The sequence below is a fragment of the Aythya fuligula genome, chromosome 1, assembly GCF_009819795.1.
Source record: "Aythya fuligula isolate bAytFul2 chromosome 1, bAytFul2.pri, whole genome shotgun sequence".
Taxonomy (NCBI): Eukaryota; Metazoa; Chordata; class Aves; order Anseriformes; family Anatidae; genus Aythya; species Aythya fuligula.
Window position 1 is genome coordinate 125,116,257 of NC_045559.1, and position 20,272 is coordinate 125,136,528.

Genomic DNA, 20,272 nt, shown 5'->3' on the forward strand with positions numbered 1-20,272 from the left:
ACTCATTGCCAATCCTGAAGAAACTGAGATTGTGCTCCCAGTAAATCAGCTTCCCGATAAGCAATTAATATAATTAATAATTATGTACCATCTGAAGTTTTGTTTAATGTTTTTAAAAGCTCTGTGAACCTTTAAATAGCTCCCTTGGCAGTTGCAATATATAGTTTGAGAAACATTACTCCAGACAAAGGCATATGATTTTTAAAAATATAAGAAAAAACAATACATGATTTTAACTGGTAATATCTTTACACAGTATTTGCATCAATAAACATTTTTAACTGTTTACTAAACATATTTTACTGTTAATATATTTTCATATCGAACCAAGATTATCACAATTTATTGAGCAAAATGTTTTCAATAAAATAAACCTTTTATAAGATGAACCATGACATGAAGTTATGACGTACTATAACTATTTTAGACACTGTAGGAAAACCCAGTCAGAATTCATTTTAACAATGCTGCAAAAAATGCCCATTTCCCATGTAGTTAAAAGACAAATAATCAACTGAAGAACCAAGTTAGTATTTTATTCAAATGCAATGATTAAAAAGTGTAAGGTCATTAATTCTAATCATAAATTATGAAAACAGAATATAACATTGTCTCTAGATGAATGAAGGAGGCAATATAGTCAAGTAAAGAAAAATAACAATATAAATAATAGTATTTTCTGTAAAACCAAGGACTCTGCTGTTATTGTTGCTGTTCTGTCTGAAAAGTTGAATGTAGCATAGTGGAGATATGATGAATATCTAATCTAAAATAAAGTCTGTTTAAAAAAAAACAACACAAACAAAAAAAACAAAAAAAAAACTACAGATACTGAGGTCTTGGTGATTTTAACAGTAAAATTTAATCACATAAAAAACAGTACAGTGAACTATTTTAAATATACAAAATATTACATTTAAATAAGCTTGGTGAAGAATGTGAAGTATGTAGAGGGGTCAGAAGGCTTTTTCCAAGTCAAGACACAAGATGTGGCTAGCAGGTGGACTTGCCCCAAACCATACTATTAGTAATAGCCTTTTCACTGATACCAGAAGGGCTGTCTAAATTAGTTGAAGCTTGGCAACATGTTGCTCTACCATTCCTTTTCTGTATGTTAAATGCACTGGATGAAGAGTCTTCACACTGTAGTCAGTTTCTTTTTGACTAATTAACAAAGCATTTTCCAGAAACAAAGGAGGACTTTTCAGCTAGTTTCTTGCTAACATGATGATAGTGACTTAGTTAAGGTTTCCTATGCTCCAAGAATCTTCTTTAGCAAAATTTCCACCCTGGTTCAAACTGCACTTTAGGGAGCTTTTGTTTGAAACCTCCCCAAAGTAACATAAAATGGCAAGGAGAAACAAAACAGACAAAATAGAGTAGATTATGTTTATTTCTATTAGGTTTTGAACCACCAGTTGATTGCTTTGAGGACAGACAAAAAATAGGAGAGTTCTAAGATAATTAAATCACTTCTATGTCAAGTGAGGAAAAAAGAGATTAATCATATTTGTTTTGTTCAACATGTTCAGTTACAACATTGCAATCTGAAATATCATTCTAAGCTTTCACACAATGGATCAGAGTATCAGAGGAAGTAACTGAAAGGCAAATATAGTAAGATTCCTCTTGCAGGCATAACATCTTAATATTTGTGACACAATACCATATTAATGAATACCTTCAACTGCAAAGGCAAGCAAAAAAAACCCTAAGGCCATAGCTGCTTAATTCAAATTTTATAAAAGCAATAACAAAAAACTCAGGCTGAAAATCCTTTGACTTCACAAATTCCAAATTGATATAATTCCAGAATGTATTAAGGGAGGACTTTGATTATCTGCAAGAAGTTGGATACTGGTGGATATTAAAACAGACAAGCATCAAGTGACTGAAAACAAAACAAAACGAACAAACAAAAAAATCCAAAGCACTTTTAATTGGGACACAAGAGGGGGGAAAATAGATGTTTTTCTTTCAGTACAGATTGACCTTACACCTGGAATTAATGCAATTAATTATAAATACAAAGTCATTATGTAATGGTGCACAAATATATATATAAAGTATAGCCATAGTTAGTTTTATTATTTTCCTCTACATCAAGCCATTGGATATCAGTTTCGGGACTGCTACACAGGATGCATGGGAGACATAGTTCAATGACCAGGGTACCATGTAAAAGTCACACACTGAATTGATTGATAGCACCTGCCTACTGCCTGAACTGGAAGACTTACCTAGCATTATCCCAACCTATAGGTATACTTACTGTTTTTCCATGAAGCCTAGTTTTTCATGTAGCTGCAAATGCCAAACTTTTGTTTTTAAATAGAATTATCAACAAAACAAGCAGAATGCATTTTATCAGTGCCTCAACACTACTCACTTTGAGCTAATTTTTTTTTTTCAGTTAAAACATCCCAAAGTAAATCTCAATGTAAATTACTCTCTTATTTTAATAACTGAAATATTTACCTTCTGAATTTCCTGCAACAGCTATTAAAAATCCTCATTGATATCATCCATTTGCCAGCCTCCTTACATTAGGGTAAACTTCCACTTTCCCACCTCATTCATTGCAATTTGTGACACCATGTTTTTCCTTAGTTCACACCATTTGCAGAACCAAAGAAAAAAACATCAGCCAGTTTGCAGATCCTGATTCACATTTTATTAGAACTTCATCCCTATATCTTATTCCAAAGTCTTTTGAGGCTTTTGCTCATATCTTGTAGTTTAACAGAATTATTACTGAGTCATAATATCTTCATAGCTTGTGTCTGTTGAATAATACGTATGTTTCAATTAACTTAGCTTTGGGATGACAGCACAGTTATAACATTCTTAGTTATTTCATGATATCCTGATACAGAAAAACATTGTATTGTAATTTCCCTTACTTCCAAAGGTGATGGAAGTACTGCGTTTCCTTTACGTTTTTTCTTATTTACTATCACTTTACCCCATTCTCTCTCACTAACTCCCATGATCCTATTACAGAAAAGCACTTTTATGTGAATTTGGAACAAAAAGTTTTTCAGAGATGTTTTTATTATTTTTTTTTTCCCAGAAAATGTGAAGAAAAAAAAAAGCACATTCTGTCTTTTATAATGGATAAATACTGGAATATAGAAAGAAATGGAACAACTAAAAAATAAACATTATCTCATATTTTGATAGCTATAAAATTACACTCTGCTTTTGCTGCTTTTTATTTATCAAATGTACAGCACCATTTTCACATTTAGTCTGCATTTCAACTTTAACACCAGTGGACTTTAACATCTGTTCACCACTGATCTGCATAAATTAACAACAGAAATCTCCACATTATGCAGCCTCGGAAGTTTGTCTTTATGTCATCTTGAAGGTTTTTTGTCACTCAGTCTATTTAGGAAAATTGTTGCTTCTCACAATTTGTGACATCACAAATTATAACAGATGCGCATATGTGCACTGCACCCAAGTGCTGAATGAGGTTCTGGCCTTTTCTGGATGTTATGATTGATAAAAATCAGAACAATATCATCATGATACTGGAATTATATCTCTCATGTTTAACAATGTCTCTATTTGTACTCACATTACTCACATTAGTCTATCATAGAAACGTATTTTCTATGCTATCAGGAAAAAAATAAACAAAAGTGTTACCACTCCACCCAAACCTGTAATATTACAGAAAACCTCTAAATACTGTCAGATCAATCTCATTTTACAGACATAATTTATATTCAAGCTAGATGTCCACACTTGCTTTATCACCAAATGGAGAGAAAGAGGCATACATATAGTTCATTTCACCTCTACTTAAGGTCAATCAGTCTAAAATAGGTCAAGACGTATGAAATCATAAATGTTCTGTATGACCATTGGTCAAAGGTAAAAATGACAAACCCGAATGTAGATATACACACAGCAGATATATAAAGTCATATGAATTGCACTCCTTAGTATCTGTATTGAACTAAGGATGCTGATATGTAAATCAGAGTGAAATAGAACATGCTAAAAGACAACTGGATTTTTGTTTCGGGAACTGAGTGTGGAGTTTCAAACATCCACACATTTTCTTCTCATGACTGCATTCTCTGTAACAGGACCACAGATATCCTCACTTTCTTACTGGACTTCATTTTAGACAGTGGAAATGGGTTTCTATCCCATTTCTTCCCACTCTTTCCCACCCTCTTAAATTTATCACTTATTTGCTATAATCTACATCAATGGACTGTCTCAGAAACTTCTCTTGTGCATTCTCCAGTTGAATTATTCTAGTGACAAATGATAAAGTGAAACAAAAAGGAATATTTAGGGGAATGAACCCAACTCACCAAAGGAATAAAAAACTCACATAAAAAGGATTTAGAGTGAAAGCATTTGTCCCCGTTTAAAACAATGAAGCATATATATGCATTTCTAATTTGTACTTATATTTTCACTAAAGCTATGATAAAAGCACAGCATTCAAGTATGGACATTTATGCACTCTTATCATGCACACAGATTTGAAATTTTATGTTCAGACACTAATACGATATTTTTGGTTGAAGGTTTATGTCGCATCTATTGTCAGTAATTTGTATCTGAAAGACCAAGATACCTCAGTCATTTAGGAACTTACTCAGATTGAAAGACAATGAGGCATTTAACCATTATAACATATTTTTATATATAAAAATATATATAGTTGAAAGAGATTCTTCAAGTTGTTAATACTTTTTATGAACCTGTTAATATTTTAAATGGAAAAGACCACAGCCATTAGCAGTAGCATTTCTACATCTCATTTTCCTTTTGCACGAACTATGCAAGTATTTTCTCTCTCAAATGTAGTTAATTTTAAATTAGACTTTTTATTGTGGTAATAAAAATGTACTGAAGAATGCACTCATTATGCAAAGAAAATAGAATTCTAAACATTATTCTATCTGAACTGAATAAAAAAATAAAAGTATTTTTCAGTTCCATCTGTTGGTTACACACTTTCATCAGTCTGGAGATAACTTTTATTTTCCAGAGTAATCCATCACACTGACATTTTGTCCTGTAGTGAAATATGAAAGCTTTAATGAAACCATTCAAACCATTACAGGCATCCTAAAATTAAAGATCCAGCTGGACATCCTGTACTACACCTTCTTATGTGCAATGGTTCAATCTCAAGTAAAACTTCAACACAGATACAACTTTATTTACATGAGCAAATATTGATTGTCACATGTTTTGTGGATTAAAATCACAGTATAAATTTTCCTATGGCGCCATGATCAAAATGAGAACTAAAGATCTTTTCCTCCTCTCTTTCTTTGAGCTTATACTGCGTGGAGAGCTTAATAAGAAGTCAAACTAAAATTTATAACTTTCTTAGGTATACATGGTTAGAAAAGTTCTTTGGGGCTACTATTTTTGCTTTGCAAAACATTGTGCTGATTACTTCCTAACTTTGAAAATTTCTAGTAACAGGTTTAACTTCAGTTGATCCTATGAGAACAAACTATAGAGAAATCATTTCAGAAACAATTTTTCAAAGCATACAAGAGTAAATCCATATGCTGCTGAGATGAAGCACAATAAAGCATCACTGAGATAATTTATAGGTAAAATGATGGTGTATGACTTATGATTAAGCTTCATTACCTGCAGAGCAAGGGGCTTCCATCTCATATTTTTCAGTAAAGCTGGTGCTGAGGTAAGCATGCTCTGAGGTCGCTTTTTCAAAGTTAAGATAACACCACTCGGATCCTCTCGTAGTGCATTCACCAAATTTTTCAACTGCCACCCCACCTGGTAACCAGTAAAATCATTACAATAAAATTGAGGTACAGTATTCAAAATGTAATGTTCCCTTTTTAAACATGATTAGTAAAATAACACAATAGGAGTGTATATATATTTTAAAGGAGATTAACTCTAGAAATGGCAAAAATAAATTACTGCATAAAAATCATGTCAACTAAAATAATTACTATAATGCATTAAGATGGATATGTATCACTTCAGGTTTTAGAATTAATAAACTATTGTTACTCCACTGTAAATACACAGTAAAACTTCAAAGTGGTTTAAAATAACCTCTGTTACATAGACCTTAGAGACTACAAGGTTAAAAAGCCCTGGCTCCTACCTCTATTGTTCAATTCAAAACTGAGCACTTTATACTCCATGGTTACTATATAAAATCCACTAACCACATGTACTCATACTACTTCTATTCCTAGCAGCTTATGCAAGCACAAAGATGCTCAAGACAATCTTCTACACTTCACTATAAAAATAAAACCAGAATCACAAGGCATTTTTAAAATAGTATTTCTTTCATGATGATTTCAAAAACCAAAAGACAGCAAATTAATGACAGAAATAGTCTCTCCACTACTTGAGTATTAGCCCAAAGTAAAATTTCCTAATTGAATTATAGCATTTTGAAATATTCTAAAATTAGCAACTTGACTAATGTGGAAAGTAAGTCTTTGTTTCCAAGCAGAAACTAAAACTTTCTGAATCATTCAGTTTGTGTTTTTAAACAAAAGTACTTAAAATCTTAAAACAGTACAACTAATGAAAATGGTTTATGTCTATATAAAGATTGATTTTTGGCATCTTGAAATTATTTAATATATTGTATCCCTGCATTTTTAAGTTTGGCACCTACACTGGCAAGAAACAATCACATATCCCTTGAAAGTGTTGGCCTGCATACTTAGAAAATTATTATTTCAGTAAACTTGACAACTTTTCTACCTTTCTCTTTCCCCCTAATTAACAAGCATGTTTTCCTGTTGTTTAAAGGATCACAGTTGCAAATATTTTCCTTCTTTCACAATTTATACAAGAAAAGCATTAAAAAGAAAATTATCAAATTGAGATGTGAAAGTTTTTGAAAGAACTTCCAGAAGCATGAAATTGTGACGTCATTGTCAAAAGGTTACTCTATGTCATGTCCCTATATTTGAAAATAATCAAATAAGCAATATGAACAAACAAAACGCAGATGTTCCCTATTAGTAGCATGGCATTATATGAAACAAGTATATATTTGTTACCTATTTTTTAACAAGGTACTCACACATAGGTTGATGCTACTTACTTTTTACCTTTTTCACTGTTGCATCAAAACTCACTTTGCTTAACATCACTGATTTTAATAGCTGATACTCTCCATATAACCATGCCACATTAGCCAACAACAATGCTTACATCAACAATCCTGTACACAGACATGGTTTCAACTTCACCACTCTTCCTCATCTACTGTAAACCTACCTGTCCTTTCTACCAAAGCAAACTTGATTATATCAAGGATGTACTTCTACAGTAATATTATTGTAAACAAAGAAAGAGGATGTTGACAATGGTTATCTTTACTGAATATTTTCCAGCTTCCACAGAAGATTTCCCAACATGCTCATATTCTTATTTTCAGTCCCATGTATTATGAGTATGTCCGTTATACTTTGAATAAAATGAAATATGAACACAGTCAACTTAAGCTTCATACCCACATCCTCCTGAAGTCTCCATTATCTTCCAACAGTATCAAAACCATGTCTCTGTAAGTACAAGCTTTAAGTCTTAACATCACAATTTTATAAAAAAACATACCATGCTATTCACAATACTGCTTTCCTACTCAAAGAAACTTCCACCACTATAAGAAACATTCCCCATAGTTCCATAATGTTACCTTAGGCATACATAGGTTTTCAACTGCTCTGTGTTACTGTAAAGAAGGATGCCTACAGTTCATGTAAGGTATCTCTCCATGTAAGCTACTGTACACTAATTGTCTAATGTAATAACTGAAGACAAACTTATGGAAAGGAATCTTTCTACTAAATAATGGAGCACATGGAGCTTGGAGGAGAACATGATGTGGCCCTGGCTACAGAGTCAGGCTGCAAGGCTCTTGCCATTTAAGTTGGTAGGATGCTGCATGGAAAAGTTGTGCTTTAAAGCATCTGTTTATCACTGAAATAGGCAGAGTGATATAAATAAAATTGGTTTCTCTTGGTTACACTAGCAGCTTTGAAATTATTTTAAATACACATTCATACTTTGCAGAGATAAACTGAATTGTGTATTTCAACTACGCCTTACACTGCAATAAATGGAAGATTATCTAGTCTCATTATGAGAGTTAGGGGGATTAAAGAAAAAAATTGCAGTGCATGTATCTGGAACTGAAAATGATTTTCCAGAAATCTGCTTTAGAGATATGTAATCTAAATTTCTGCTAAGTATTATCTGAATTTATTCTCTCTAGCCTCTTCTTCAGAATCTTCCCCTTTCTCATTATCATCACAGTTGTCTACTGTCAACTTCTATCCATCAAGATTTTTGGCAGAGCTTTTGAAGTCTCTGCCATATCAATTGTTCCATGCACTGCAAACACAGACAGTAATAAGAAAGTTTCCTTACTGGTTTTGAAGTTGAAAAGTAAGACAACTACTTTAAAAATCTACTTTACATGCATTAAACCAACCCAAGCAATTAAGTTTTAAATCAGTACACAATACTGGCCAGGTACCCATTTTTAAGGGCCAAGAAAGTCCCTGCTGCTTGCTTTAAAATAAATTGATTTTGTTAAACCAGGTGCCATTAACCAGCTCTGATCAGGAGAAGTCTCTGTAGTGGCAGAGCCTAAACCCAGCCTTGGGTTTTGCTACACAGAGCCTAAGTATCCCCCAAGCTGCCAGAACAGCTCAGCTCTCAGTGCAGGGTTTTGGAAAGAGGAGAAGGAATATGGACTCAAGGAACAGCAAGGGAAAGTAAGCACGCAAAGATGGGGGAACTAGGAGAAGAAGGAGAGGAATGAGCACTGTGGGGGGACCTGAGAGCAGGTGACCTGGGGTGGTGGTGGGGTTGTGCTGAGCAGTTCCTGACAAGAAGATTACAGAACCTGTGATGGAGGAGTCTGCTACCAAGATAAAGGAAGGATAAAAAGCGTAGTTCATGCCCATGCCACCAGAAGATCGATACACCTAGGCCAGAATAACACCACCACTGGGGGAAGGTAGGAGATGGGACACCAGCCTTCCAAAGGGAAGCAAGCTTGCAGGTAGAGTATCTTCAACATCAGCATTAGGCCACCTCCAAATTTCTCATCTCATCCCAGCACCACATGACCAGAGGCTCACCAGTGAGCTCCAGAGACATTTGGGGCCACCCAGGTTGCTTCAGTGGGACAAGATGGGCACGTAGGAGACCTGTACCACTGCTCTCTACTCTGACGCATCCTCCTCATCTCCCTTACCTCTCTCCACAACCTTCCACCTGTTTTATCTGAACCTTAGGATATCTCCTCACCCATTACCCCTACTAATAGAAACTTTTAGCAGAAGGGTGCTGTTACAGAGGTCTGCTCCTTGAACAATTGGCTGGGAAAAGAAGATGCCTTTGAACAAGATGAGACATATTTTAAAATACCCCAACTTTCCTTTGGCTTGCAGCAAGTACATGTGGATAATAATACTACAACAGCCTGACATAGAACTTTTATTCTGAATTCCTATCCTAAGTTGCCAAGAATATTAACATATAAATGTTAAAAAGTTACTCCTAAAGTATCCTAAAGTAATTATTATTTTTTTTTTCTCCAGGTGAATCTATCACTCCCTTTTATGACAATCTTGGAAAACTGTAGCCATCTACTCTATTTCTGCCTGACAGACAGAAGAAAGCATGACCAAGCATTGCTTGGTTTTATTTATTTATTAGCCACACCCATGGCAGTATTCCCAAATTCCATGGTTCATTCCTGATTTCTACGAGCACTAATATATGTTATGAGCAACAAAAGAACTCAGTTAAATATTAACATGCAGGCATCTCAAATACAATTGGATGGACTCAAATCAAGTATTTTTAGGATGCTATAAGATGCCTTACTAAATAACCTACAGTCTGAGAAATCCAGTGCAGATTTCTCAATGAAATTACAGAGCAGCATCAGCATTTAAAAGCAGTATACAAGTATAATACACAACAAAACTATATCATCTAAGGGGTGGAGTTATGGTCAAATGATAAATAGAACAGAGTCCATACCTTTATATGCCACTTTAATATGCCACTTTTAGAGGCATATTCCTGTTCAAAGGGTCACCAGAGTCCCATGAAAGTTAACGATGGACTTTCTGTTTCTATGAAAACTGTTTCCCCCCACAATTATGGTAAAACGCTAATATCTTTGGTAAAAGTACAAATATCTTTGCACTCTTGAAGGAAAAGTAATATTTTCCTGCTTAATATAAACTGTAAAGCAGTCAGCTATTTTCTTGCTAAATAAATATGCAAAATCCACTCTAGTATTTAATTTTAAAAAGTTACTGAAACAGGGAGATAATCAAACTTATTATTCTTTCAGTGTTGCTTGTTGTAAGTGGATTGCAGCCAGAGCTCTTTGACTTATCAACCATTAAAATATTCATGCTTTTAATCATTTTTTGAGCTAATAAAAATAGAATTTCTATGAGGAACGCATAATCACCTTAAGAAATGGTTGTTATTTTTTAAGGAATTCCCTGTCACATATCTTGCATTTTATAAATAAAAATCTGAACATAAAAACAACAACAAAAAATCACACAACAAAAAACACTGCACTTCAAATCACTGTCTATCAAACCTAGCCTGCTGTTAAGCAAGTCAGAAAAATGACAATAAATTATCTGGTATCTTGCTGTTAAATTAACAGATTGATTTTCATGAACACTGGCCAGAAGTGAGGATGGTCAGCTGGCAGCCCCGTGAAACAAATATGTTAGTAGCAAGCATCTCCTCCCCTTCTCCCAGCTGTGGATGCCTGAAAAGGTTATAAAATAATGGAAGGCCATAGGTCTTCCACTTCCAGAAAACACGGGGTGAGGAGACCACAGAAGGCTGTTTACAGTGTGGACTACCACAGAGATGAAAGCTGTATCTGTCTGCGGTAAGAGAAGCAGGGTCAGGAGAGCAGCAGATGCCTTTCAGGGATTAATCCAGTTTCTTAGGCTAGCATAGTAATGAACATCCATGCTTATGTAACAGTTTTCTCCCAGAGAGGAGAGATTCATAATATTGTGATTGCATTTACTGTAATAGTAATTAAGGAGCATCTCTGCTATATTATTATTTGAATATATATATATTTATCTTTTATCCATTGTTACGAAAGTTAGTTCTGTGCATTCTTAGATTGCTATTGGTCACACCACACTGTGTCATTGTCCAAAGTCACAACAACTGAGTTTGTATATAAATTACCTTAAAGAAAATCACATCTTTTACTTGAGAAGATCCTGAAGTTTCATTAAAACTTCTTCTTGCTATCACTAAACTATGAAATAAGTCATTGTCCTGGTTTTGGCTGGGATAGAGTTAATTTTCTTCCTAGTAGCTGGTATGGTGCTGTGTTTGGGATGAGAATAATGTTGATAACACAGTTTTCATTGTTGCAGAGCACTGCTTATGCTAAGCCAAGGATTTTTGCAGCTTCTCACAGTGCCATGCCAATGAGGAGGCTGGGAGGGGACAGACCCAGGACAGCTGACCCAGACTGGCCAAAGGGGTATCCCCATACCGTATGGCATCGTGCTGAGCAATTAATATGGGGTGTTGACTGGGAAGCGGGGGGGAGGTGCTGCTTGGGAATGGGATGGGAATTGGCCAGTAGATGGTGAGCAATTGCATTGTGCATCACTTGTTTTGTATACTTTATTACTACTTCTATTTTTGTAATTCCTTCTTTTCTGTCCTAATAAACTGTCTTTATTTCAACCCACAAGTTTTTACTTTTTTTTTTCTTCCCACAACCAAATCTGAGAACTAGAAAGAGAAGTCATCACCTCTCATTAAGCTGCTCTAATCACATTTCTCATTCAGAAAACATATCTGATGCACAGCATAGCTTCTGACTGATTTTATTATCTTGATCTTTTAAAGTATTTGTTAATCTCAGCTCCACTGTAATTCAACAAACTTCACAAATTCTAGTAACATGACTATAGAGCACCACTGTTATGGAGACAAACAAGTGTTTTACTCACAGGGGAACTGCAACTTGAATTATCAAGGAACACAAAAACAGTTTGGTATCGAAGCTTGGACATTTATATAATAATGCTTACCTTTCAGTTCAAAATTACCTCACTGTTTTGCTTTTGAGCCATTGCTAACAGCATCCTAGAACAAAATAAATGAGGATATTTGTCGGGAATAGCAAAGACCCCAACTTTATGAGTTTGAATATGATGTATTTTACAGATGTAAGGTCAATGACTAGGTATGATTTTTGAGGAAAAAGGGGCTCATTTCATTGTTTCAGGGTATGACTCTATAAATTGGGGCAGATTTCAGTTGGCTCAGTTTTAGCGTCTCTCTGAAGTCTGAAGCACCCACCCTCACTTGGATACATGGGCTACACCCTGGAGTAATGGCCGTAAGGCACCTCTCTCTTCAACCAGCAGTATGGACAACCAGTAGCGACAGATGGGTACTGGCAATTCAGAGTGTTTTCATCCCATCTTCCACCCACTTGGGTAATGTTGATCTTGGCATTATTTAACCTTGGGGGGATAAATGTGGTCTTTGAAACACTAGAGGATTGTCTCAAGCATCAAGCATCATGTACACAGTGACAGGTTAAAGGCCTTCCCCATAGGTGAGGGAGCACTGTGTTGATGGGAATACATGGGTAAGAAGCCCAGTCATGCAAGTGGCAAGAAACTATCAGTGCCATTCCTTGGGAGCAGGGAAATGGTTCTGGTTCCAGTTCCCGATGACCACTTTTGTGCAATATAAGTGCTACACACATACTGCAGGGAACAGGGTCTGAAATCTAGCCTGTGATCTACAGGCCCTACCTCTCTTCAGCAAGGGCACAGACATTAAACTATTACGAATAAAGATTCTGCCACCAGAATCCTCACTTGGCCTCATTTCCAGATGATTCCAGGGAATGTGTGGAGAGCCCAGGTGTCTAACTCCATTTCAGAGGGTCTCCTTGTGAGAGACAGGCCATCACACCCTGAGAAGAGACATCCATGGTAGCCACAGGTGAGGGCTAAAGAAATTTTAAGGCTGAGAAGGGAAGTGTTAATAAATGTCTAAGCACGTGCATACGGTTGGTGGTATGAGCTGAAGGAAGGATTTAGGCAGACTGGACCACACCCCACTTTCTCATACATTAAGCTGAAGTAGGGATGTTGGTGGTCTCACCCCTCATGGAGGGGAGAGTTAAGTTCTCTTTCTTGTGGCATATGGAAGGTGCTCCTCAAGATAGGGTATATCCTATACTGTATATATATATACACACACACACACACACACATATATATACATATATATATATATACACACACATATATATATATATAGTATAGGATATATATATATACCCACCACAGCTAAGCTACGTCTCCCTTATGGTAACTTGTTCATGCTGCTTTATGCTTACATCTCATAATGGGAATTTCAGATATGTGCGTATGCATTACATGTTCAGATATGTGCGTATGCATTACATGTTCTCATATTTAAACTACCCTAATGGTTGTCCTGGAATTAAAATAAGAAATGCATATAAACATACATGCCTACACACACAAATATTTTTTCAGATTAAATATACATTATCACAACTTAATAATTTAGGATGATTACTGAGTCACTATCATTATCACAACTTAATAATTTAGGATGACCACTGAGTCACTAACTCCAAAAGTCCTTGGCCCCCATTCTTTTTAATGTAAAAATAAAGTCCCTAAGATCCTCAGATAAGTAGTGCTTGAAACAGATGTTTCTTGAAACGAATTCATATAATGGAAATAAACATGTTTATGAAGAAATTGTAATTAAAAAGAAGTTAATTTTTAAAGGTTACTAAAAATCAAGCAAAATGAAAAAAAGTATTTAAATGATGCTGAAAAATCATGTAGCATTATTTAGCTAAACTAAAGGAAGGAGGGAAGGACAGGGAGGAGGAGTTAAAAGAAAAAGTTAGAACAGAGCAGCAATTATTTAGCCATGAGAGTTCTTCATGTGTTTTTTTTTACATTTTACTGCTATTAAAATAATCAGTCATAGACAAAGTGCAGTGTTCAAGTCATTGAGGTGTTCTAAGCCAGTACTGACTTTTTTTCTTAAAATTTTTCATATTCAGAGTACATCAATTGAAATCAGACACAGGATTTCTCCACTTTAATTTCCCCTTCCTCATGACAGCCTTAACTTGCTTTTCTTACTTAGACATCCACTTTTAGAACAATCACCATCTCAGCACTTTCTCACAATCACCTCCCAACTTCATCAGAATAAGATAATGAATAATGCAATGGAAGATTGGGCTGGAACCTGAAAATCAGCTGTGTAACTTACACAGATGCTACTTGCACAGAGGTATTCCCTAATGCATACTTGGTGCAGGCTGTGCACAGCTGTAGTATCAGCCAAGTAAACTGTACAACTTTGAAGACATGTCTCCGTATCCTTCATTTGCTTTTCTACAGTGTACTTCAATTTTCAGCAATCGTAATTAAAATGAAGATTATCAGCAGCAGAATAATCCCTACCCTTCTTTCCAAATTCACGTACCAGAAGCTATACTAACAGTAAACCTTTTAATTTGTTCTAATGGGACAGAAAGTGTAGTATAATCTGTGTTCTGTTTTATAGGCATCAACATAGCTATCACAGGAAAATCTGATTGTACATATCTGCTACCTGGACATAAAACCTATGCTGTTATCATACATTTCACACACCAGAGACTAAGAAATTTTGGAAGAATTATTTTAACTGCAGAATTTATGTTATTTTCACTATTGAGAACATACCGTTTACATTGTAGTTTAAATCTCCTGGAAATATAACTTGTAGCAACATTAGAAGAAGGGGTTTTTGTTTGTTTGTTGTTTTTTAAATATAAATACTATTAGTGTCATATGGGGGAAAAAAGCAAAACATAAAACAACTGTACTAAATGAAATAATTAAAATGCATACGCCTCCAGTAAGTTATGTACTGAAAGATGAATTTAGCAATTAGAACACAAGAATACTCTACAGAATACCACACCCATTCTTATTAGATATACCCTTACTGGTATGGTCATAAAGATAGCTTACACAAAAAGACTTGACTTCACTATAGACTCAATAAATTGGTTATCATCAGTGGTGAAACTCTGAAGGCCTACCAAAAGCATCTACAGAAAAAGTCAACTGCTATTGCAGCAGAATTCTTACTACAGTTACACTGTTTGTAAAACAGACATTGGTGCTTTCAAAGTCATCTCGGGTGCATATTCCCGAATTGTAGTCAGTGCCATACAGGTCAATCTGTGCTATCAACTAAAAAAGAACATTTTTTTTTCCCCACAGAAAAATAATGGAAAAAAAATCAATAGTCTGCTGAATGGCTATTTGTACTTGTTCATCTAATCACCTGAGTAAATTACCAGGTCCCATTGATAATACAGTCCATTCTGGGGTACAACCAGGACAGAAAGAAAGCTATGTTTTCAAGTGAGCTCTGGGATACAGCAAATGGCTACAGTTGTCCATGACTGCAATTCATCTGGCAGAAAAAAACTTCTACAAACACCATGCATTGGCACTGAACCATGCCCCAGTCCTCTGTGAGGACAGGCATCTCTCTTTGCACCAATTTCTTCTATTACTTCCTCAAAAACCTCCTCCAGTAATCCAAGTAATTTCAGCTTCTTGCAGCTGGAATGCTGCACAGCTAAATCAAAAGCATCCTGGTTCCATAGCTGATGCCTAACATGTCCAGCATACATTCTTCATGTGTTGTGACTACATGGCAGAGGGTACTGACCAGGTACTCTGGAGCATGGATCAAAGAGCACACAGAGTGGGATGTTGGTGCCCAGGTCACAGGATCAAACTTGTCACTCACAAAGCCTGAAGCAGTAAGGAGCAATTTCCACAATGCTTAAGACTAACTCTGCCGGTGTTCCCTTTCCATTTCAGGGCACAGGTTTAATGCTTTCAGCTAAGCTAGGCAGTTTGACTTTTAAGTAAGGCAGAAGTGCTCACATAGTTCAGCTTTGTTATCATCCAGGAGACAGGTAGCTGCTGAAAGGCAGCAGAGTGTGGCTTTCTGCTGCAACTGAACTAATTGCACTGGCTGGTGGCACAGGTGTGCAGTTAAGCATGAAAATTTCATGTGGAAAGAACAAAGGGAAATTATTTAAAGTTTGGCAGAAACATGAAGCAGTGTGGGCTGGCCAAGCTTACAGTGCTCTGTCTAACAGATGTGACTGTGACTTGTTTGTTAGCTGATTTGTCATGCAAGAGTCAGAAGTGCAAGTGGATGCCCACAGTGACACAGCACACTGCTTACATAAAAATGAACCTGCACTCAAAGTAGTATGCACTCAAAGTGTCTCAGACATTAGCTTTGAACAAGCCCCAGGGATAAATTGAAGACGGATTTGCTGGACATCCAGCATTTGTGCTACTGAACTTACAGGAAAGCCCTCACTGCTCCAATCCACCAATTTCAAAACAAGCATGGGGAAGTTCTGAAAGCAGTGATGCTTTATTCATGGAGCTGCTGCCAATCACCTGCACCAATTTTATTTTCCCAAATATCTAATTCATTTGAAAATTTGTTTGCTGAAAACTAAAATGAAATCTATCTACACACACACACACACACACACACACACACACACACACACACACACTTTCCTAACTCCTTAAAAGATTTTCACTCCTACCTCCTCTTCAGAATACCTGAGCATCCTTCTTTTCTCCCTGGAGAGTATTTCTTGGAAAGCCAACATAATTCATCTGCATTTGTCAAATTTGTCAAGTTGTTTCTCTTTCTCACTTACACTCATGTAAAAACATTTGCACTCACAATGAGAAAATAAAAGATCGTCTTCCCTCATACATTCCACTTCTTCAATATCATACGTCTTGGAGATATGGGACAAACTAAAACATTTGTGTGTATTTGCATATCTATGTTTAAAAAATAAAGAAACAAACACAAAAACTATGTAAAAAAAAAGACATCATAAATAACATCACATAATCTGGTATAAATTCTATATTAAAGTGAACTGCAAATTTGCAAAACAGATTTTTCTATTTGAGAGGAATGTGACAATTTAGTTCCTTTATCAGTATTATGCAATAGTTATGGAGAATGTGAAGTATGAATAAAGAATTGAACTGAAATTTTGAGAGAGAATTTGGAGGACATACTACATTTGCCAAAGTCACAATATGGTCCTCATATCCTGACAAACCATAGAGAGCCTAGGACAGGGCCCTGCAGAGAACTAGATTACTTCCATGAAGACTGTCATTGACATATTTAAGTGTACTTAAAAGGCTTTTAGCTGTAAATCCCACCTACCCTTAAAATCAAGTATTCCTGTTAACATTTAATAAATCACTATAAACATTGGAAGCTTGAGGATTTGGAAAGGATTAAAATCATGATCCAGTAGATATTATTCTAGCTCATCTTCCTTAAAAGCACATAGCTTTTAAGAACAACAGAAGGGAGCTGAAGACAAGGCATATTTTTTTTGAACTTTTATAATTTTTTACTTTTTTCACTTTTAGATATAGTTTTATTCAAAACCAATCAAATAAGGCCTTAAATGAAATATCCATATTCAGAAAAATCCATCCCAGATCTTAGCAAAACAATGTAGAAAACCAGAACAAAAAGAAATATCTCCAATATTTTTGTAAAATTCCAATATAGTTTTTTGGTTTGTTTCTCCCAAAATGAAAAGATATTTACAGCAAACTCAGTTTCAGATGCATGCACTGCAGAGATTCATATGCACCTCAAATTCAGCATTCCCCATCAGCTGGAATTTGCCAGCTCCCCAGAAAACCTGAGAGATCTGATGAAATTTGAATTCTTCTCACTCATTGCACAATGAATCTTAAAAACCTCTCCCTTTCTTTTTCTAAGCAAGAATTAAATTAGAATAAGATTCAGAAAGGCATCGTGCCCTTCCTAAATTTGTGACTTTACAGAAATGAAAGGTAAGTATATACATTGTGTTTTAGATTAATTTTAGCAACACCTCCTCACAGTTTTTGTACTGTAAAAAAAAATATATATATATACATAAAAAAGCAACTAACTTCTGTGGACCTGGCTTAGCTCACGAGAGACCAAAGGCATTTCCACTTTAAAGGAATATGGCATACAGAAGTTAGGTGTTACCTGCAGGAGTCCAAAAACACCATACACGTAAAACATACCAGCTTCTACATGAAACAGATCAATAACTGTTTATATTCACTTAGTATATTCACCAAACTAAACCATTTTTTTCATCATCTACACTTACATATGCTCTAATGAGTTTTAGCTAACAGACACAAATTACGGAAATCCATGTCTATCACATCATATCATACATGTATGAAATCCATGTCATATCATACTTGCATTAGAAATGTATGCAGTGTGCCAAAAATTCCTCCAAAACAAACTATTCACTGGAGATTACACAACAACAACCTGCTTTTCAAGAATCCTGCTTCCTCAGTGTATACCTCACTTCTGCTCTGAGTATCTTCTCCACAGTTTCAGCACTGATGAAACCAGAAAGAATACTGCAAGCAGTAATAACTCATGTGCACAATAATATTTTTCCTGCACCTTCAGTTGGCTAAAAGGAATACTATCTTGAGGCAAAATACACTCCTGAATTATGTATGGGAATAAACATGAGCCCTGAAATACAGTGCAAATTCTGTATCGCCCTTTTTGTTTACATTGGAACTGTTTTGGACAGGCTGACTCTTATAGGAGATTAAGGATGAAATTTAGCTGGAAGTTTATGGGAATGGAGGGGCTAAAACCTTTGAATTTGAAGGGCGGAGTCATGCCTCTAGTTACGTAGTTATTTAAAAAAAACAACCAACCAACCAAAAACCCCACACCTCATCTTTAAGACAGAACTGACAGAAGATTCACATAGCTATCTAACATCAATAAACTACAACTTAAAAGGAACATTTTTCTGAACATTAAATTTACTTTAGTTTTATTGCATTTTATTTATTTAAAAAAATTCAGAAGATTTTTACATTCCAGACTTCCTGCCAGCAACAAGTGGAATACATCCTGTTACATGTTTTCTACTAACATAGCATAAGATCAAGGCAATCATTTGAAATCCTTTGATTTCACTGCCAGATGAAATAACATAAATATAGAGCACCAGCATAAGCAAAGAGCGGTTGTCAATCACGAATTAAAAATTATTTGACATCCAATATTAGAACTTCTATACTAAGAATCAATTTAAGTCACTTAACTATTCTCCTAATTTCAAACTTTTCATGATTAAAATGTGATTCTGGTAAAAGGTGCTAGTAAACAAGTTGGATTTTTAAAATAATTACATGGGAGTTTCTCTTTCCTATATTCATTCTTTGAAATACATAGCACCAAAATCCAGGTATTAACTTAATTTTGACTGACAGAATACACTGAAATAACTGAATATGGAAAAAGAGTACTTCAAAATATTTTTTAAGATTTTTTTTTTAAGTTTGATTTTCCACTTACAAGAGATGACCCAAATAACAGTTACATGTGAACAATACTTTACAGTTTGAGAGTTAAATCTTCATTAGATTTAGCCATAGTTATTTCTATAAACTCTGTAAGTGATAGTGAATAAGTTATAAGAAGCAAACTGAAAAACAGATCCTATGATTTCAACTGCTGAGCAGTATATGAAATGCAAAAAAATAATTTAATAAACAGAAGAGGTATAAAGAAACATCTTCAGAATCCTTTATCTCCAAAGAAAGAAACACTTTAAGTAAGAATATTTAAACTTCTTCCCAGAAAAATAGATTCCTAGAATTGGACAGTAAATTTCTCATGATAGGGGCCAGAGTACAAAAGAACTGACTAAGACTCTTGCCAAAAGAAATAAATAGATGAAAAAAAAATTAAAAAGTGCTGCAATACTTGTAGAAAAGGTTGAATATTTAGGCTCTATAAATTGGAAAGAGAATGCAGAGTACTTTTGTAAAGGTAATATGAAAGGTTCCATGAAGTTTCTAAGAAAATGCTAGCCGACTTCACTGTGGAAATGGAACACTAAAATACAAGGATGATATAGCATCAAATATGCCAATTATTTTAATTAGATTTCTGATACAACAAAGCAAGAAAATATGCAAATGTATAATTTAGCCTATTTCTACACATATCCTTTACACCAAATGTTACTGCTGAAATATAAAATTAAGGTTGTCTAAAT

General features: G+C 35.1%; 1 protein-coding gene across 9 annotated transcripts in view; it reads right to left on the bottom strand.

The window, feature by feature from the left end:
- The window catches only part of CNKSR2 (connector enhancer of kinase suppressor of Ras 2), a 220,823-nt gene that overhangs the window by 92,752 nt on the left and 107,799 nt on the right, over window positions 1–20,272 (bottom strand). For 5 of the 9 annotated variants that reach the window (XM_032202209.1, XM_032202198.1, XM_032202172.1 and 2 more), the window contains one exon: window positions 5,644–5,790. The exons of the other annotated variants lie outside the window; for them this stretch is intronic. In XM_032202209.1, the coding sequence (XP_032058100.1) occupies window positions 5,644–5,790 (147 nt within the window). The remainder of the gene's footprint in view (window positions 1–5,643; window positions 5,791–20,272) is intronic. 9 annotated transcript variants of the gene reach the window in all.